This window comes from Lampris incognitus, chromosome 14, assembly GCF_029633865.1.
Source record: "Lampris incognitus isolate fLamInc1 chromosome 14, fLamInc1.hap2, whole genome shotgun sequence".
Taxonomy (NCBI): domain Eukaryota; kingdom Metazoa; phylum Chordata; class Actinopteri; order Lampriformes; family Lampridae; genus Lampris; species Lampris incognitus.
In genome coordinates this window covers 28,620,655-28,642,696 of record NC_079224.1, presented here as the reverse complement: position 1 = coordinate 28,642,696, position 22,042 = coordinate 28,620,655, and the positions used below count along the sequence as shown (strand labels likewise).

General features: G+C 44.0%; 1 protein-coding gene across 1 annotated transcript in view; it reads right to left on the bottom strand.

Annotated features, from left to right (window-relative positions):
* The window catches only part of lig1 (ligase I, DNA, ATP-dependent), a 61,034-nt gene that overhangs the window by 17,715 nt on the left and 21,277 nt on the right, over positions 1–22,042 (bottom strand). Inside the window, exons 6-18 of the mRNA XM_056293232.1 lie at positions 18,919–19,260; positions 18,646–18,772; positions 15,637–15,711; positions 14,725–14,781; positions 14,041–14,099; positions 7,558–7,671; positions 7,277–7,443; positions 6,801–6,877; positions 6,416–6,507; positions 5,360–5,459; positions 5,042–5,127; positions 3,816–3,931; positions 2,582–2,677 (exon numbers count right to left, since the gene is read on the bottom strand). Coding sequence (XP_056149207.1) covers positions 2,582–2,677; positions 3,816–3,931; positions 5,042–5,127; positions 5,360–5,459; positions 6,416–6,507; positions 6,801–6,877; positions 7,277–7,443; positions 7,558–7,671; positions 14,041–14,099; positions 14,725–14,781; positions 15,637–15,711; positions 18,646–18,772; positions 18,919–19,260 — 1,508 coding nt within the window. The remainder of the gene's footprint in view (positions 1–2,581; positions 2,678–3,815; positions 3,932–5,041; positions 5,128–5,359; positions 5,460–6,415; positions 6,508–6,800; positions 6,878–7,276; positions 7,444–7,557; positions 7,672–14,040; positions 14,100–14,724; positions 14,782–15,636; positions 15,712–18,645; positions 18,773–18,918; positions 19,261–22,042) is intronic.

Here is a 22,042-nt window from a genome sequence, read left to right as displayed (position 1 = left end):
AAGTATTCACACCCCTTCACTTTCCCCACATTTTGTTATGTTACAGCCTTATTGCAAAATGGATTAAATTCCTTTTTTTCTCATCAATCTACACACAATACCCCATAATGACAAAGTGAAAAAGGTTTTGTAGAAAGTTTTGCAAATTTATTAAAAATAAAAAACTGAAATATTGCATGTACGTAAGTATTCACACCCTTTGCTATGACACTCGAAATTGAGCTCAGGTTCATCCTGTTTCCACTGATCATCCTTGAGATGTTTCTACGTCTTGATTGGAGTCCACCTGTAGTAAATTCAATTGATTGGACATGATTTGGAAAGGCACACACCTGTCTATATAAGGTCCCACTGTTGACAATGCATGTCAGAGCAGAAACCAAGTCACGAAGTCAAAGGAATTGTCTGTGGACCTCCGAGACAGGATTGTATCGAGGCACAGATCTGGGGAAGGGTACAAAAAAATTTCTACAGCTTTGAAGGTTCTGAAGAGCACAGTGGTCTCAATCATTCGTAAATGGAAGAAGTTTGGATCCATCATGACTCTTCCTAGAGCTGGCCGCCCAGCCAAACTGAGCAATCGGGGGAGAAGGGCCTATGTCATGGAGGTGACCAAGAATCCAATGGTCACTCTGACAGAGCTCCAGCGTTCCTCTGTGGAGATGGGAGAACCTTCCAGAAGGACAACCATCTCTGCAGCACTCCACCAATCAGGCCTTTATGGTAGAGTGGCCAGACGGAAGCCTCTGCTCAGTAAAAGGCGCATGACAGCCCGCTTGGAGTTTGCCAGAAAGCACCTAAAGGACTCTCAGACCATGAGAAACAAGATTCTCTGGTCTGAAGAAACCAAGATTGAACGCTTTGGCCTGAATGCCAAACGTCACGTCTGGAGGAAACCAGGCACCTCTCATCACCTTGCTAATATCATCCCTACAGTGAAGCATGGTGGTGGCAGCATCATGCTGTGGGGATGTTCTTCAGCGGCAGGAACTGAGAGACAAGTCAGGATTGAGGGAAAGATGAATGGAGCAAAGTACAGAGAGATCCTTGATGAAAACCTGCTCCAGAGTGCTCAGGACCTCAGACTGGGGCGAAGGTTTACCTTTCAACATGACAACGACCCTAAGCACACAGTCAAGACAACGAAGGAGTGGCTTCGGGACAAGTCTGTGAATGTCCTTGAGTGGCCTAGCCAGAGCCCAGACTTGAACCCCATTGAACATCTCTGGAAATACCTGAAAATAGCTGTGCAGCGACGCTCCCCATTTAACCTTACAGAGCTCGAGAGGATCTGCAGAGAAGAATGGGAGAAATACCCCAAATATAGGTGTGCCAAGCTTGTAGCTTCATACCCAAGAAGACTTCAGGCTGTAATCGCTGCCAAGGGTGCCTCAACCAAGTACTGAGTAAAGGGTGTGAATACTTATGTACATGCAATATTTCAGTTTTATATTTTTAATAAATTTGCAAAAATTTCTACAAAATCTTTTTCACTTTGTCATTATGGGGTATTGTGTGTAGATTGATGAGAAAAAAAAAGAATTTAATCCATTTTGAAATAAGGCTGTAACATAACAAAATGTGGGGAAAGTGAAGGGGTATGAATACTTTCCAGATGCACTGTATATAGAAAGAGAGACACAGAGAGAGCTCTGATAGAATGAGACAGAGAAAAAGAAAATTCACAAGAAAAAAGTTAAGTGACGTGAGGAGGAGAAGAATGTCAAACAGGTCCAAGGTGAAATGAAAAGGTATTTGAGAGGGGGGGGGGTGAGAGAGAGAGAGAGAGAGAGAGACAGACATAAAGAGAAAGATTAAGAGAGGGGTGACTGAAATAAAACATGAGAAGGGGGAGCAGAGGAGGATCGAGAGGCAGGAAGAGAAGACAGTTAGTTGGGGGGGGGTGGTGAGAGAGACTGTTATCACCTAGAACTAGGGGAAAATGGAGTGAGAAAGGGGGAGAGTGAATGAAAGAGCAAAAGAGGTAGGGAACATGATGAGCCAATGACGAGGGCTGAGACAAACGAACGTGACCGAATAAAGGTGTGATAGGAGAGAGAGGGGGAAGAGTGTGAGGTGCATCACAAGGCAGTGAGGACAGAGAACAGCAGAGAGAGAGAGAGTGCGAGAGAGGGGTAAAAGGGAAGTGACAAAGTGAGAATAAAAAAAAAATTAAGAGAAAGGCAGCTTCCAGAGGAAACAAACGTGAGAGAGAGAGCGAGAACAAGAGAGAGAGTGGGAGGGAAAAAATAGGATGAGAAAGAAGGTGCAAGGTAATGTCAGAGGCTACAGAATTTCACACGGGTTGAAGGTGAAATGGAGAGAAGAGAGTGAGAGCACATATATAAAGGGAAATCATACAAGAAGTGAGCAGTAGGTGTATCACAAAAAGATAGATGGCTTAGAAAGAGACATGTAAAGTGAATAACAAACAGAGCAGGAGATAGGCAAGTGAAGTTATCTCTGGAGCTGTAAAAACATCAATTTGACAATTGGCATGCAAGGGAAAAAAAGGTTGAGTCTCTCTGTATCTCTCTCTTACTCTCAAGCCTCTCTCTCTCCGTGTCTGTCTCAGCTTTACCTTGGGAATGCGAGAGATGATATCAGGGTACTTGCTGGTGTTGTCCTCTTGGTTACGGCTGAATATTCGCACCTCACCACTCTCCAGGATGTGGATCTGTTTGGGGAGTGCAGGAGAGGGAGAGGGGGCTGTTGTGATTGTAATTAAACAGTTGATGCGCTCCGCTCAGTGAGTTGAATCTGCGAGTATTTTGGAGATGCATGCAAGGGTGAAGGCGTGAATAATGTTGCGTGAAGATGCAGACGTGTGCTGGAATTTGTGTTGTGAAGGCAAACAACTGACTGAGAGCGGACACACACACACACTCACAATCTCGTTTGCTCTCTTTCTTTCTCCCTCTAACACACACACACACACACACACACACACACACACACACACACACACACACACACACACACACACGCATGCGCACGCACAGAGTTGCTCACTAAATCCATACACACATGTTCACCCACCCACACAGTTGTTTATCAAATCTGGGCATGCAAGTACATGCGCGCACACACACGGGTTCACAACAACAACACACACACGCGCACGCGGAGTGCTTGTTATAGATCAGTGATGAGTCACGAGTCCCCCTGCTGGTTATTTTGGAGTAGTGTCCACTGCAGTGTGGCGAGCTACAGAGAATATGAGGACGTCATACTTCTTGCTCACTGTCTGTGTCATTCTGCCACACTCATTCTGTGGCTCCCTCCCTTTATCTCACCCCCTCAATTCAGTTCAGTTCAAAGACACTTTATTGGCATGACTGTCCAAAATTAACAAAACTGCCAGGGGCGATTACATTATAGTCTCTCTCACTTCCTCTCTCCATACTTGTGTCTCTCCCTCCTCGTTCCCCCTCTCTATATGGTTGACAATGGATGAAGCAGCTTGCTCTACCTACAGGCCTAGGGCAAAAGCAGCGCCACTGTTTGCCTTGAAAGAACAGGCGCACATGCTAATGTGCGCACGACCACACACGCACTATGCAAGAACACATACATAAACCTCAAGTGAACAAACACAACTGAAAACAAATTGAATTGCAGCCCCTAAGATGCACTCGAACACACACAAACACACACGCATGCACACAGACACATGCACACAAACAAACACCAAGAACACAGCAAAAGTTTTAGGATACAATATTCACTCAGCATATGTTCGGCGGCGACCACATGAGAAAAACAAAACCGCATCCCCATGTATGCATGCCTACAGTTGCGACACATATACACACCTGCGCTCGCTCCCCGTCGTATTTGTACTCGCAGGTGAATGCTGCCTCGTCAAACCTCTTCAGCACCTCTCCAACACCTTTGGTGGGTTGTGCCAGCATGGGTCTCAGCGGTACACCTGGGAGAAATAACAAAAATGGAGAGAGGCCCTGAGGAGGCATGCCAAAGCATTGAACACAGAGACACCATCATGCATTTTTCATGAATCATAAATAGTTAAGAAACTAATTCAAAACATAGCCGCAGAGAACTCTTTCCTTGGTTGATTTTTTTTTTTTTTTAATATTTGCGTTACAGGATAGTTAGATCGGTTGCCTCCGGGATAGAAAGAGTGTAGCAGATCAGGGATCGGCTTTGCCTCCCACAAAACCCAGAAGCTGTGAAATTGGCTGCGATGAAACATTCCCACATGACATGACTGGATCACACCCACAACTCTTGCCATGATACCCCCCCCACCTAAAAAAACAAAAAACAAAAAAACAACTGTTATAATTATTTGATTTGCGTTTTTATTTGGCCCCAATTTGAGAGTTCTCTGACTCAGCTCCCCTTGGGGAAAGTTAAGCTTCAGAGGGGATATAATGAAATATGCTTGTAAAAAGCCACTAATTGAGGTTATGGAGCGTAGCGTCAAAAAGCACAGACTAACTTTTGCCCGTCAGAAACTTGAAATTCATTCCGGCCACCGGAAATTTCAGTTTTATCAGTCAAAGCAAGTCAAGTTTATTAGTAGAGCTCTAAATCACAGCTGTCGTCTCAGAGGGCCTTGCACAGCGAGAAACATAGATGGGTAGATGTGGTGAACAATAATGGAACAATAATGGATGACACACCCCTGATTCAAGCTAGCAAAGAATCCACAGAAAAATATTTATGAGAGCCAAATGGTCTTTTAATGTATAAAAAAACAGAACCTTTGATTGACTGATTGAACCTTGAATAACAGTAGCTGTCAGAATGGACCTAATGACCACCTATAGCCAACCATAAAGTTGCCGGCTTTTATCCTACGACAAATAATTTTTCACCCCAGCATCAATGGTCGTTATCACAGTTGGCTTAACTAAACAAAAAAAAAAAAGATTAGGAGTTCATCCTTTGTTTTGGTTGTCTTGTCAACCTTCAAAATATAAACGACTAACCTAACACTTGAATGGCTCAAATCACACTTTCTTCGTTATTTTGTGAAACCTTTGGTGCCTTTCATTCGTGATTGGTCGATTACCTGGGGTGAGCTTGCAGTGATTGGGAAGCTGGTCAATGCCCTCCTTCAGCAGAACTGGGATGATGATGTCATAATTGGGCATCTCACTGAAAATGAGGAGGGCATGGGGGGCGGCGTAGAGGGGGAAAAAAATCAATATGATCCAAAATTAAAGTCAACAGAGTGAGTGAGCCAGGGAATCAGAGAGAGGGCTTACTGGGTGTAAAGGTGTGTATATATGTATGTGTGTGTGTGTGTGGGGGGGGGGGTGACATAGCAGAGGCAATGGAGAGAGACTACAATGTCAAATGTAGAGGTTTGTTTAGACACTTCAGTTACCAGTAGGTTTGTTTGAGAATAAGACTTTTCTCTTCAATCCAGGCTTTCTTACTCTCGGCACTCATCCCCTTTCCTGCATCAATGACAGTGGGGGGGAAATCTGAGGGTGAGAGGAAAAAAAAGAAAGAAGAGAATTTCACTTCGCCAGTTCTGTGTCAAAGTCTTTGAACATTCATATGACCTCGGGTGTCTTTGCCAAAGGTTGAAAAGCACTTCAAAGGTCATGAAATATAGATTCATGCACACTAAATTATATGTATGTTATCACATTAATAGTAATAAAATTCAAATATTGGAACATCTAAATAGTATTTCATTTTATTTAGGGTAAAAATAGCAACAAAAAAAAAAGGTTTTCTTGACGTCAGGATTTCGAAATAAGATGTAAGATGCACAATAGGTGATTTTGCTCTCTAAACTCACACTAATAAATGACCTTATTTTGTAAACAGTCTCTATCATTTAGCTTCATTAGCACTGCCGGGGCTTCATGCAGCCCTGACAAGAAGCTGTTCTTAAATGACCTTCCTTGTTTAATAATGGTGATCAAATTAAAATGAAAAAATAATGAAAAAAAAAACCCTAAGGAAACATTTCCTGACTGGACCACAGATCAATGCAAAGAAAGTCTCTGGGCTAACTGACCCCTATTAACGCATACATCAAGTCCTGAGTAAGCCACAAATACTAATAAGCATTTAATCTTTAATTTCTACTTGCTGTATGTGCAGTGTTGTTAGCTATTGGTCTGATCTTTACTGAGAAAGTAAAAACAAAAAAAGAACAAAACACGGTGTGTCTGGCATGCCCAAATAGTCTGTTGAGCTTGTGGAGGTGACTGTTTGATAGCCCCCGACAACTCTCATCCAATATCAAAACCAAGTTTTCACAAAAGGTGCCAGTTTCAGTAACATGAAACATCTACATCAGATGCAGTTTATATGTATCTCTCAACACAGCCAACAAAACGCTAAATTTCTCAAACTCCCAGCTACAGCAGGCAAACCCTGGACAAGCATTCCAAGAAACATACATTACATTACTATTCCAGTCTACCTTGTCCAGGTGGGGTCAGGCAGACAGCCTGGTTCAGTGCTGCCAGGACGCTTTGCTCAGCCAAGCCTATTCTCAGCTTTCCCGCCAGGGACCTGTCAATCAAACACATAACCACCCATAGCAGTCAGACTCAACAGCCAAAAACACCTGTTTCCCCTGATGACATCAACATGCTCACACAGTCAGACAGAAAGACATGCAGGTAGAGCTGTTGTGGAACACGTGTGAACATGCAGACATGAGTAGCTGTGTGTGTGTGTGTGTGTGTGTGTGTGCACATGCAGTGGAATGTAAGATGTAAAAGAGACGGACGGACAGATGGACAGACAGACAGACGGATGCAAGTACGTGTGTTTTTGTGTGTGTTAAGTATATATGCGTCTACCTGACTATGTAGCGGGCCTCAGAGAAGCGACACGCCACAAAGAGGCCTTTGATGATGTCAATTTTCTTATTCATGGCCTGAGGCCGCCAACAGGGAAATTGAGATTCACAGAGGAAGAGTGAGAAGAGCAGAATATAAAAACAGGGAGGTCACTAGCGAGCAAAGAACACCGTGTTCAACAGTTCTACAATAGATTAAATAAATAAAACACAATACCTATTAGGGCGGGGGTCTAGTTTTTTGGGGGTTAATCCATCTAGCTGACAATTTATCCAAAAAGGCTGACAAATTTACCACGGCATATTTTCTGCACAGTAGAAAATATGAATGTGAATAACATTTCTTACTTCAACACACTTGGGTGAATATTATTTTTTGCTCCCGCCCGAACACAATTTCAAGAGGAAAATTGACTGAAAACATTATTTTCCCCGAGTCCATATCCCCTTTAATGAAAATGTTATTGTGCGGCTAACCGAGTTGCCACCCATGTTGGCAATTTCTTTCAATTTGCGGAACACGCCCCCTGCTGTTAGATTGGCCGGCTGAAACATCATGCGCTGGTTGCTACGGGAACTCTCCGCCACCAGGCCCAAATCCCCCTTCTCCTGCGCCTCTGCCTTGATTTTGTCCAATTGTCGCCCTGGCAACAAGACAGGAGACGGTAAATGACCATGTGACCATGTTGGGTATCTGCCTGTGTACGAACAGGGTGTGCATGTGCTTGTGTGTGTGTGTACGAGTGAATGAGAATTACCAGTTGCTTGGGCAACAGCTTTCATGAGCACAGTCTCTCCCACACCCAGCTCCATTCCCAGGTAGGCCGGCCCCAGCTGGTTCAGACACAAGTATACACAGCATAGCAAGTCGTCTGGAAAGGAATCCAGCCCACAAACACATATATAAACAAAAAGAAATGCAAATAAAACACCTTGACACACTATCAATACAATAGCATACATACACAATATGCAGAAATACACACACTTGTAAACACATACAGTCAGTCTAGTGCAGTCTATATATTCAACAGTGGTGAGCCACCATGGCCAAGAACAGAATACGCCACAGCACTGCTATTTTCAAAATTACTTTCATGAAGGTAAAACAGTCTCATTTGATAGTCTGAAATGTTTTGCAATGAAAACTTTTAGTATGGAGAACCAAACTATTGAGAAGCTTTGCCAAACTGAATACTGCCCACCCAGTCAGTTGCGTGCACCACGCGTGCAACCTGACTGAATAATGCAGAGTAAATAAATGGTGCATGCAACAGACTGGATGAGGGGCGATCTGTCCACTGGTTGACACAGCGTAAATTGGACACATCTCACTAAACAACTGGGTAGCGCATTACAGCTGGATGGTTGGTGTCCAGTTTGGCGAAGCCACTGAATTGTTTGGCTCTGCATACACATGGAACAGACAATCTGGAGCCATCGTCACAGCAGAGCTGACACATTGGCGGCAATTCTGTGCAAAAAATATTGCTTCATGATACCATAAGAATAAAAATAGGCTTCTGAATTATACTGTGTACTAAACATATTGACTATGCTTCTTCATTGGTTTAGACACACGAAGATGCTGTCAAACACCTGAAAATATCTTGATGCATGCTCAATAATCCAGGTAAGGAAATCACAGAAGACTGAATCAGTTCACCTGGACACAACATTTATTGAGAGAAATGTTTCATCACTCATCTAAGTGACCTCTTCAGTCTCATCAGACTGCAGGTATCACCACCCTAATAAACAATACAGTTGCATAATGACCAAACCAACAATTGGTTTCACATGCAAATTGCAGTAACCATTAACTAGAGTTTCAATGGCCATGTGTACTATTCACAGAGGATTGGGGAATAGTTGCAATCACAGCATTGTAAGGTGGCGACAGATGCACTCTTAGAACCCCCTTCGGTTCAGGGATGGTCGTTCCATCTTAACAAAGATGGCCTCTTTGACTCCTCATTCAAACCAGTGTTCCTCCCTATCAAGAATGTGCACATCCTCATCCTTGAAAGAGTGGCCGCTGGCCTGTAGATGGGCGTAGACTGTGGAGTCCTGGCCTGACACGTTAGCGCTTCTCTGTTGTGCCATCCTCTTCGCCAGCATCGGTTTAGTTTCCCCAATGTAAAAGTCACGGCGATCCTCCCGGCACTTACCAGCGTATACTATATTGCTGTTTGTGCCAGGACACTCCCACCACATATGGAATCACCAATGGTTTATGCTTAGGCAGATGCTGTCTTTCTCCTCTCTTCAGTTAGCTGGTGCACTGTTTGGGCGTCTTCCTGGTTTTGACAAACGCCCAGTTAGGATAACTACACTTAACCAGGGCCTGCTTAATGTGGGATTTCTCCTCTTCCCCGGCCGCTGTGTCGGTGGGGACGTTGTCAGCTTGGTTGAACAGCATCCTGATGACTCCTAGTTTGTGCTCCAGTAGATGATGAGTCAAACCTTAAGTACTGATCAGTATGTGTAGGTTTACGGTAAACATTAATGTCCCACATCACCAATTGCAATTTCACAGTCTAAGAAGGTTTTCACATCCTCCCTGGTGAACTTGATGTGGTTGTCCACCGAGTTAATGTGGTCGGTGAAATGGGGTACGTCCTGACATTTAATTTTGACCCAGGTGTCATCCACAAATCTGAACCAATGGCTAGGTGGTGCCCCTGGATAGGACATCAGAGCCCTCTTTTCCACTACCTCCATATACAAGTTGGCCCCTGAAACTGGGGAACCCATGTTTCTGCCTATAAGTACTGCCGCCTGTATGTGAATAATAATAATAATAATAATGATGGATTACATTTATATAGCGCTTTATCAAGACATTACATTTCAGTCATTTAGCCGACACTTATCCAAAGCGACTTACAATAAGTACATTTAACATAGGAAATCAGGAGAACTACTAGTCATCAGAGGTCATAAGTGCATCTTCTCTCTAAGCAAGCATCTAAGAGCAAAACCAGTGCTAAAGTAGAAGCGCAAGAAAGAGTTTTTTTTTTAAATGAGTGAATACAATAAGTGCTAAGAGCAGGTAACAGCGTAGTAGTTCTTTAAGAGGTGAGTTTTCAACCTGTACCGAAAGATGGGCAGCGACTCTGCTGTCCTGACATCAGTGGGGAGTTCATTCCACCACTGTGGAGCCGGGACAGAAAAGAGCCGTGACCGGGTCAATCAGCAGCAGGGGCTTCTGAGCAACGGGGCAACCAGGCGCCCCGAGGCAGCAGAGCGAAGTGGTCGGATGGGGGTGTAGGGCTTGACCATGGCCTGGAGATAGGAAGGAGCTGTTCCTTTCACTGCCCTGTAGGCTAGCACCAGAGTCTTAAACTGGATGCAAGCAGCTACTGGGAGCCAGTGTAGGGACATGAGAAGGGGAGTTGTGTGGGAGAACTTAGAGTGGTTGAACACCACCAAAGCTGCAGCTTTCTGAACAAGCTCTAGGGGTCTGATGGCCGACACCGGGGCGCCAGCAAGGAGGGAGTTGCTGTAGTCCAGCCGGGAGATGACCAGAGCCTGGATGAGCACCTGTGCCGTCTCGTCGGTGAGGAATGGGCGAATCCTCCTGATGTTATAGAGGAGAAATCTGCAGGAGCGAGTAACTGATGCAACGTTTGCAGCAAACGACAGTCGGTCGTCCAGGATCACACCCAGATTCCTCACAGTCCGAGCTGGCATCACCACGGTGTTGTCAATGGTGACGGCCAGGTCTCGGTGCGGGCAACTTTTCCCCGGGAGGAACTTCAGCTCTGTCTTGTCCAGATTGAGCTTCAGGTGGTGTGTTGCCATCCACTCCGAGATGCCAGTCAAGCACGCATTGCTGCATGCTTGACTGGCACCCAAAGCGCTTCACACTGAAGCGCTTTGTGTGAAGCGCTCAACCACCATCAATGTGTAGCCCCCACCTGGGTGATACATGACAGCCATTCTGCACATGAACGCTCATCACACAACAGGTTGAGGTGGGGAGGGAGGAATCATTGAGTGAATTACATGGGGGGATGATTAGGTGGCCAGATGGAGAGAGCCAGGTTGGGAATTTTGCCAGGACACCAGGGAACCCCCTACTCTTTACGATAAGTGCCATGGGATCTTTAATGACCACATTAATCATAGTAAGGACCTCAGTTTAAAGTCTTATCTGAAGGACAGCATCTCCTACAGCACAGTGTTCCCATTATGGCGCTGGGGCATTGGGATTTTCTTTTGTTATTTTATTAGGACCAGAGGGAAGACTGCCTCCTACTGGCCCACCAACATCACCTCCAGCAGTAACTCCATTTTCCTGGGAGGTCTCCCATCCAAGTACTAGCCAAGCCCATGTCTGCTTAGCTTCCGTCATTCGTTAGAGCCAGGGTACATGTTGGTATGGCCTCCGGTGAAGTACGTGGACTGAAGACAAAGCTTCAGGAGCAGACACACTTGGTCAGCGTTAACGGTGCTCCTACTGCTAAGGGTGGGGTCATCCTGTAAATTTATACCTATTACCTCCACTGCTTTGTCAACAGGAACACACGTGAAGAGACTTATCTCGAGACCATTGTTTCATCCAGCTCTATAATGATGTCCCTCACCTTATCCCCTAAATCCATAGTGTTCTGAATGTGATGTTCATTACTGCCTACCAACGGGTTAAGAATAGATGCCAGAAATTTAGAGATGTTATAGTTCACTGAGTTAAGCGTACTAACAATAAGCCATAATGGCACATCCTGTTTATATCTTAGGTAAACCATACAGACTAGGTGTAGCTAGCCCTAGGTATAATCTATGGTACAAAAATTCTGTCAATAGCATTGTCTTGTTCTAACAGCTTCAGACAATCTATCACCTTTTTCTTGTAACCACTGCCTGGATCTCGTTTTAGGGGCCCATAAGTATTTACATTGCTAAGTAACTTAAGGAATAACTTTCTCATGATAGTCTGTCTGGTTTAATAGGATGAGGCTGTGCAAATCCTTGATAGGGAGGAACACCGGTTTGAACGGGAAGCCTCTGTGATCCCCACCCCCACGTTCAAACCAGCTCTATGTGAAGAGGGAATGACTATCCCTGAACTGAGGGGGTGGGGTGGGTGGCAAGAGTATTATATCTGTCACATTACAATGTAATATCTGTCACCATCTTAAAATGCGGTGATTGCAACTATTCCCCAATCCTCTGACTAGTACACATGGCCATTGTAATGCTAGTTAATGATCTTTGCAATTTGCATATGAAACCGATCGTTGGTTTGGTCGTAATGCAACTGTATTGTTTATAAGAGTGGGGATACCTGCAGTCAGCTGAGACTGAAGAAGTCCCTTAGATGAGTGATGAAATGTTTCTCCTAATAAACGTTATGTCCAGATAAACTGAAGAACATCGAATAGTCTCGTAGCCCAATAAAAATCTCCCCATTTTTGGTCCATACATGGTCAACTCTCTCTACTGCACTACTGAGGGGTAAAGACAAGTTAGTTGCCCCATTTTTGACACAAAATCAGCCCACAAAAATGAAACAGAAACCGTGAAGAATTTTTTTTTTTAATTTATTTTGGATTTTTCCCTTTTTTCTCCCAATTTAGTGGCCAATCGATCCCTATTTTAATTCAAACACCCACCCTCGTACTGCATGCGTTCGCCAACTGCATCTCTCTGGCCGGCAGTCGCGAAGGAGACCGCCTCCCCACTTTCGTGACAAGGCGACTCCAGGCCGAACCACTGTTTTTTCCGACACGCACAGAGACGCATTCACGTGACGAACATAAGCCGAATCCGCCCCCCTCCCGAAGACAGCGTTGCCAATGATTGCTGCCTCATCGAGTCCGGCCATAGTCGGATCTGACGAGACCGGGGCGCGAACCCCAGTCCCCAGTGGGCAACTGCATCGACACAAAACCGATGCTTAGACCGCTACACCACCGCGGACCCCCGTGAAGAATTTTTTTATACTGCTAATCAACAAGTAGCAATCATCTGATGATAAGCATAAATGACATGCTGTTGTGATGACTATTGTCTATAGTCATTTTTTTTGACTGTTTTGTGTAGGAATGTTATGCGCAAGCGCCAGAAAAAGACTCAACGCTGAAATCAGTGCTCATAGTAGCTAGCTAACAAGTTAAAAGGAACCAACTTGGAAATGTGACATCTTACTGTTGTATACTGTTGGTTAAGCGAGAATTACTAGTATTATGAAGAGCTTCTGTTCATGTTTCAGATGACTTTATCGAGATATTTCTCAAGGAAGAGAAAGGCGGCAGATGAGGAAGAGTCAGGTAAAAGTGCAACACCAAGTTTGAAATTTGTTCAAGTGTGGAGTCATATCAGAGTTCACTCATGACTGTTTTAATACCCAGCAGCAGTAAAAACAAGAACAGCAACAATAATTATGTGGTTGCAGAATTTGTAACCTGATAGCCTGAACCAGCAAGTTTTTCAGTATATCAGGTTACAAATGCTATTTCTAATGCTTTAATACTTTTTTTCCCTGAAAGTGGTCCAATCTCTTGCAGAACAATTTTGCAAAATGGTTATATCTGCCTTGATGGATTTTCTGTCATTTTAGAGTCATTGAAGAATACGAATTTTCATATTATATTTCATAAGAGTTTAATTAGGCTAGTATTACATAATTAGCAACTGCGGCAATATTGTGTTTTTTCTTAATAAAATTAATCTTATATTAAACGTAATGTTAAGAGTTGGGGTCACGTTTCTTACTTGACCGTACTGGGTTTTAATGAAAGATCTTTGTCTGAAAGTCATAAAATTAGGTATTTAACAGCCGTTTTTGAAAATATTCATGGGGGAGGATGCCCAATGACCTCCCTACAGACAGACTATGGGTCCAAGTTTTGTACCACCACAATAAGAATAAAAATTTGGGAAATGCTGGAACACACACACACACGCACGCACGTACGTGCACACACACACAAAATCACAGACACACAAGTGACTGCAATCAAGTATTTACAAACCACAAACAGGAAAATACAAAAATACACATGCAGACAGACACATCCACAAATAGAGACACACACGCAAATTAAGATAAGAGGTATACCACAGATGCGCGGCACTGTCAGGCAAGCATGTGCATGCGCACCAACTGACATATCCTCCCACTTTTATCTGCAACCTGGCTTCATCATCACTGCCTTGATAGAGTGGCTGCCAGCCAGCAGTCTGTGTAGGTACATCACCATGCATTATGGGAGAGATAAAATTCTATTTACCTGGTGAGAGCACTAGCACGGAGCGGAGCAGGTTAGACAGCGTCTCAATGTTCTTTAGCCTGGGAAACGACAAAGGGATGGCTTTGAGACAATGACGGTGAGCTAAACCAATTTCAAAGCCATTCTGTAAGTACTTAGCAGAGGTGAAATGAGATGTGTCTTGAGGTTTTAAAACAGGGAGCCAAAGGTGAGGGAGGTACGTGAGAAGTTAATTTCAGGAGACTTATGCATCTGTTGAGGGTGGGGCGGGAGGTTGGCATTAGCATCAAGTTCATTATCAAATATATTTAAGATACATAGGAATGAGTCTGGAAAAGTTGTATCGTTCTGCCAGCTGGGGGTTTAAGTTTCCTCCCTCCCATCCATCATTCATGCAGAGAAAGCAGTCACTTTTTTCCAAATGGCTGAAATCACTTTTTAGAAAAGAAAAAGAAAGCTTTAATAAACAAAGTCTGTACAAGTGTTACCACTGTGTTGGACTACACCATAAATTGCCCAATCTCATTCAAACTCAGGATTGCTATTATCCATTTTACCTGTTTGCTGTTAATCCATTTCTAAGGCCAAGATGGGTAGTAATCACATTTTCTCCCCATGGTGAAATTTTTATTGTCATAACACACACACACACACACACACACACGTTTTTTTAAAGACAAAACTGTATTACTCCAGAGATCTCACCTTCCAGAATCCTCTTCTATCCTTTCAAAGGTGCGCGCTAAAGCCAAGTAAGGCACTCTGAGGATAGAGATGAGGAGAGGATGATGGTATAATAGATGTTTGACACAGATACAATGAATGACTGACAGCCCTTGATGTTTTAGGCACTGCCTGTACCCTATGATCCAACTAGCAGTGAGTGTAACAGGATGAGCCTGGATTCCCAGATTTCTTATATCAAGAGCAAAGGATAATGAAGAGCTGGAAGGCAAGACAGTGCAAACAACTCTCTTCCAAGAATAATCTGATACTTACAGAAATATATAATGAGCTGCCCTCTTGTAGGTTCAAAGATAGGACAGCAAATAGGTAATATTCAGGGAACAAAAGTAACTGAAGTCTTTCTTTCAATTAAACCTTTGGATTTCAATGAGTTTCCAACTTGTGAACATTTCAGTGTTCCTAACAGCTCTCTTGCTCCCTCCGGTAGCTTGGCAAATCAGATTCTTCAACCATCTAACTACATTATGGGCAGGCTCAGTAAGCCCTCGGTCAAACCGAGTCTGAAAATTATTTTATGATGTTTGTTTTAACTTGCTTGGAACACCGGATGGGTGGAGTTTGCCACAGAGGGCAATGTAGTTAGTGCCAAAGAAGTTACACATTCATGGAAAGGTTTGCGAGCATAGGGTTTGAGCTGAAAAGGCTAAGTGGAAAGCTTATTTGGTAAACCTAACTCCGATTGAAACCTTACCAAATATGATCAGAAAAAGACCTGATGCAATAAACCCCACCCATCTAGTACTGCCCTAAGGTAAAAGAATCACAGCATAGCCCTGGTGTGGGCCCAATGTGGTCAGCATACTCATTTAGTCTTGGGGGACATTACATCGCTACATTGACTGGCTGAGGAGAAAAGCAGGTTGGGCTTACTTCTGTCCCAGCCCCCAGCAGGCGTGATCCACAGGGTGGTAGTTAGGCCTGGACGGGTCATAATCTGACTTCATGCTGGGGAAGGGGAAGAAGACATTTAGAAACATACTTAGGAGTGTGGCTGCATTTTAAGTTTTGACTTGTTTGAAACTGCTGTGAGACAACATTTCTGGGTAAAAGGAATAAATCTATAGAGTAACACAGTTAGAAACGTCAGACAGGTTACTTGAAGTTAATGCTCATTCCAAAAAAACAAAACAAAAACCAACCCCCCCCACCCCCAAAAAAAAGATTGGCTGATGGAGCCTTGCAACTATGGCTGGTGGTATAGCAAAGCAACTACTCACAGCAAAAATCAAGGATGCACAGACAGGAGGGTAAAGTAAAGCCAAGAAGAAGAGAGTCAAGAAAATCCCACTGGACCTTTATGGTGATGACGTTAAGTTCTCCCTGAATACAAGGATTCGGTACATATATTCCACAGTAACCAAGACTTTTACTTCGTACTATTAAGTAGATACAGATCGGTCAAAAGCATAAATGATTTCTTGTAAAAACATTTTCTCAAGTGCCATATACCTGAAAGAGGTTCTGCCAAAGATTCAGGGGCAGTCATGAAAAGGTTAACCGGATGTTTTAAACTGGACTGGCAGTTCCTGCTTCTGTATTTGGGGATTGTTTTTTCCCCACCAAATGGTCTCATAGAGAATGCATAAGATGTTTTCAACCATGCGTGTCTTTTAAAGGGCATCTTATTGTTTCCAGATGGGGCCTTGTTCACTGCACAGTGTGCAAGCAATCTCGCTAGGGACTGTATGTCATTGTTGTGTTGGCAAAATTGTGTTGGGACAATGACTGAACCTCATAATTCTTTGTTCGCCTCAGTTCAGTTCTGTCGAGAACTGCATATTTACTGACAAAGGTAAGTTGTTTTACTTTTGTTTCAGCAATATATGTCGATGTGCTTTGGTGATTTTTATTAACTCATGCTGCGTTTTTGAGCAGCAGTGCAGCACCCTTGTAGACGTTCACTTTTTGTTTTAAGTTTGGGCCTGACAGATTGCATTTATTATAAACCAGGGAGGCTTTAAATAGGTTTAAATGTTAATGCTGGTGGTAAGTTTGTTTGGTAAAAACAGTCTAACCACATTGTTTAAGGTGATAGTAAAAATCATTACATTGTTCCTTTTGGGTCCATATCAACACTGGAGAAACCACATTTTAGCTGTTTGTGAACAGTGATGCTGGTAGTGAATTACAGTATTTTTGATGACTGGTGAAGTGAAAGGTGACAGCTAGAGCCAGAGCAAGTCTGTTAACCAGGGTGCTACCAACAATGTGGCCACTTGTAGGTCCTCCCATACACTGTTGTTCAATGTTCTGCACTCTACATATTATATACACAATAAAAAAGCGAACCATTTCTAATACACCATGTAAATGTTGCACTTGAAACTACGCCTGTATATGCAGTGCATACTATTAAGGAAATCCTTGCTATTTGTTACCTTGATACTTCTCTGCAAACTCTGGTTATATTTTCAAGGCATTTTTTGCCACTATCCAAACCTGCACCCAAAGCTGTCATATTTCTTGCCAACTGTTGAATCAACAACTGCCTCCATGTGCCAAAATAAGCTGCAATCATGTCACAACTTGACAGCATTTCTAAACTTAAATAGGACAGATACCAAATATTCATGATACATACTATCTGCAGTAATGCCATCATAAATAAGCAATTCTTCACTCACTGCTACGGTCTTCCACATGTCTTAGTGGACATAAGGAAAAAAGTGGAATAGAGGAAACACCCTCTTGCCTTATACAAAAAGATGAAGAAACATCACATACACAAATTTATCTAGGACTGAAATTTACACTTACAGGGATATCTATAGTGTTTAATGTTTGCTGGTAAGTCTCATGAAAATGTAAGCATTGTATTTTAGCATTTTTATCACCAATACAAATTCCTGTGTCTTGTACTGGCAAAATATAACAAATAGCTTTGCTTTTCTGCTTGGCTCATTCATTGTGGTACAACTTATACAAATGGAATATTGATTTACTCGTTAAAAATATTCTTTGCTAGCAGCATCTTTGCATCAAGGTAGCCTACACAGTATTCTCAACCATAATACACATCCTCAACATTGCCACACAACCAACCACTTTGCACTCACTTCAATCCAGCTTTTGCAGGGCACAACACCTCGTCTTATTGGAACACTTCCATGACAGTGTTTCACCTCATCTGTATATCAGAGATGTGTCACTTCCCCAGTGTGCGGGGTCCCCTTGGACTCAATGCAGAAATAAAAACATGTGGGATTCTAGTTACAGTATGGTTCCTTACCACTGGGCCCCTCTTTCCTCTCAAATATAAAAGTCGGCAGAAAGAGGCGACAGACAAACAGGGAAGTGATATAGAAAAACAGGCTAGACACTCACGCACGCTCCGAATGGGGATGGACCCTCACCACTCAGCCTCTTAACCGTTTTTCCTCTTACAGGTAAGCCACAAGTGCAATAGTTTATTTCCTGCTGCGGTGCAACGTTTGAACAAGCACCAGTGCTCTTTATATAATGGCTATAATGTTCATCAATTTTTTTTAACATTAAGGCTATTCCAGCTTTTCACATGTACTGTCTTTTTGTCTATTGTCTATATCATCCAGTATTTTTTTTTTTTGTCTCACGTCTGGATGTCGATTTTTATGAATTTCTTACTTTCCTTTTTAAGTTCTGTACACCCCAATTCAGATTCAATTTGGATACTGAACATGGCAATAAACATGAATGTGAACATAAGCAGAATAACAAGCAGGCTAAAAGACCCACAGAAAGGCCAGCGGATAGATAGGCCAGCAGTCAGACAGCTAGCCAGAAAGGTAGGCTAGGAGTTAAACAGTCAGAGAGAGACAGGCCAGCAATCTGATAGAGACAGAGCACAGAGGCAATCAAGCCTGAACCCTTTATAAACTTTTTCCTCATTCTTGGCCTTACCCTTTCTTCACTTTGCTCTCCTCCACTGCACTCCTCTCCTCGGTCTGTCTCTTCTCTGCACTCCTCTTTTTCTCTCCTTCATTCTTGTCCTTTGGTTTCTCCATCTTCGCAGTAGCTTTCCTGGGAGCTGTTGAAGTAAAAAGAGGTGGCGGTGGGGAGGGGTGGATTATTTTGAGTAATATTTTGCCTTCTATCCCGACTGATAAAGGCACAGCACATTTACGGGGTGCATATTTTTTTGTGCAAGCATAGAGCTATGCAAATTCTCCTCACCAAAGAAACTGCTGATGGGCGCTTTCTTGGTCGAGTCCTTATCTCTCTGCTCTTTTGCTTCTTTCTGCTCGTTTGCTGTATGACTCGTCAGGCTCCCTTTTCCCTCTCCTGCATCCTTTTCAACCTCCACCTCTTTGGCGACGACGGGTCCTTTTTCTTCATCCTTCTCATCCTTCTCTTTGAGCTCATGGTCCTTTGTTCCCTTTTGTTCAGAGTTATTTTCCGTCATCTCCTCCTCCTTCCCTTCGTCCTGCCTCTTCTTCTCCTCTGCCCCATTTGATTCAATCACTGCCTTTTCAACTCCTTCCTTTGCTCCCTCCTCCATAGGTTCACTGTTGTTCCCTATACAGGGGTGAAAAAGAAAGGTAGAGTCATTTGAAGACATAAATGCCAATAAGTCAGAGGGCAACAATTTCTTTTATGTACACGGATGTTTGAAGATCGCTTTCAGCAGAACAGCCCTCTTTGGTAAATGGCACAGGTCATGTTTATGTGAGTTTTTATACATCTTTTTTTAATTTTCCACAGAGACATCCTTGAAAGAAACCTATTGAGAGACTTGTGAAGTATGGGGCTTTACAGCTAAACAAACAGAGATTAACCCCATCACTAGCATGTCACCACCTAAGACTTTCTAACTAACTCTCTCCCAACGGCAAAAGAAACTGTTGGGTTCCAAAATATTAATACTTTACTCGATAAATTGCATTTTAGAAGAGAAAAGAGCATGGCTGTTTATAAGCCGAAGTGCCTGGCAGTCCAGACCAACAGCACATTGTTAACCTGCCAGAGCGTCTGTCAGGGCAGGCAAACCCGCCATGTGTAACCGAAATTAACTTGCATTTGGCGGGTGCTGGTGTTTATTTCCCAGACTGGTTAGGGGAGTTGACGACCACTGGGACCAGCCACAATAGAAAAGGTTGGCACTCTTTGTACATATTATAAGACACTTTGAAAATACATCGACCAAATGGCATACATAGAAGTGAACTCTAATTAGTGCACAGGGACAATACAAACATTTTCCAAGGCAAAATTTCATCAGTTGTTCCCTTTCAGTCGATTCACTTGGTACAACACACCTTGTATAGGATATAATTCCCTCTTGAGTCTGGGTAAGGACAGCTCTATTCACGCCTGAAAGGCAAATGATGTGTGGTGACACTTGGTGGCCTGGTCCCACCCCCTAGGCTATATAGCATCGTCACCAGCAGCATCCCTCAGGTCTGTCATGTTTCATCTCGTGAAAAACACCTTATAAATATAGCAAAACTTTTGAATTAGCTAATTGGGTTCCACCAGGTTAGTCTGAACACAGCCTCAATTGGTGAGTCAGCTTTCCTTGGAGCGCTATTTTTCAGTTTGTGCATACTGGTTTTGTTTGTTCATCTCGGTAGTTGAGCTGCGCTAGTTTAGCTTTGTTAACGGCTGCAGCTAGAAAACATGAGTGAGCGAACTCAAACCAATTCTTCCAAGAAGAAAATTACCACTCATCCTTGTCTTTAAGGCTGTGGTTTTTCAATGCACAAGAAGGCCCTCCACGATGCTTGCCCAGTCTGGTTGGGAATAGTCCATGCTAGAGGAGTACGACTCAGCCTGATGCATGTGCACTCTGTAGCCAGCTCAGGCGGACGACTCTCGAACGGCATGCGACTTTCGTCAAATGGAATTTGGGTCAAGCTGTGGTGCGGCAGGAGGACCCTCTCCTCTCAGAAGTTTCCGGACAGCCCATATCTGATATGGAGGCTAAGGCCAGCGGAGAGGTAGGGCTCTCCCGGAGTGACCAACTGGAGGAAATAGACGATATGGAGACAACATTCTCCACAAATTTCATGATCACAGATGGGCTCCTTTCGGACTATCAGGAGGAGGATATTGTGGAGCTAGACTACAGCCTTTATGGAGATGAGCAGGAGTTGCAGGTGGATCAGGCTACCTCTGGTGCTGCAGAGGTTAGCCAGGACATTACTGATAACTCTTTTCTGGCGCTGTTTCGGCAGGCTGCCAGCAAGCTGGAGGTTGATTGGCCTTCGCCACCTACGGCACAGCAACAAACAAGGTTTACAGGGCTTTTCCTACCCCCCGGTGCTGGCTGATCACAACCAGAAACTACCTGCCCATGTTTCCGGATTTCCTCACCAAATTGACAGCTACCTAGGGCAAGCCGCTGTCTACTCCCACTGCTGTGCCTGGATATGTGCAGTTTCTGGACCTGGATGGGGCTGATAAGGCAGGCCAGGCAAATTCTCCTCCCATGGAGCCATCCTTGGCTTCCTACCCCATGCCCTCCCACAACATTAGGCTTGCAGGTCCAGCAGTCCTGCCTTCTAAACACTGTCATTTCTCCTCCACTCAGCTGGATAAAGTTTACAGGGCACAGGCTGGCACTGCCAGGGCTATGAGTTCTGTTACATTCCTTCAGACTTACCAAGCTATGTGTCTGACAGAGCTGGGATCAAAACTACCTGCAGGCAGCCCCCTGTCCCCACTGCTAGATGAAATCAGGTCAGCGTCTGACTACATTTTGTGCATGTTGCAATCCGTGGTGCTGTCACTGGGTCGGGGCTTAAACGAGCATGGTGGTAGCACACCGATATCTGTGGTTGATGCTGTCAGACATGCCTGAAAGAGACAGGGCAGTATACCTGGATGAGCGCATTTCAACAGAGGGTCTGTTTTGCCAGTCACTTGAGTCTATTCAGGCCAAGTTTGAGAGCAGAAAGCTGGTGGAGGCTGGTGGAGGCGCTATGGAGCCCACGACCTTAGGGGGAGGTAAGACGAAAGCCACTATCTGGCACTTTGAAATCAGCCTCGTCTCCCCCACTGAGGAGAATGGCCCCAGCAGCTGCAGCCAGGATGTCCTCTTCAAAGCAGCCGGAGAGTCCGCAGTGGTGTAGCGGTCTAAGCATCGGCTTTGTGTCGATGCAGTTGCCCACTGGGGACTGGGGTTCGCGCCTCGGTCTCGTCAGATCCGACTATGGACGGACTCGATGAAGCAGCGATAACTGGCAACACTGTCTTCGGGAGGGGGGCAGAGTCGGCTTGTGTTCATCACATGAATGCGTCTCTGTGTGTGTCGGAAAAAGCATTGGTTCGGCCTGGATTCGCTTTGTCACGAAAGTGG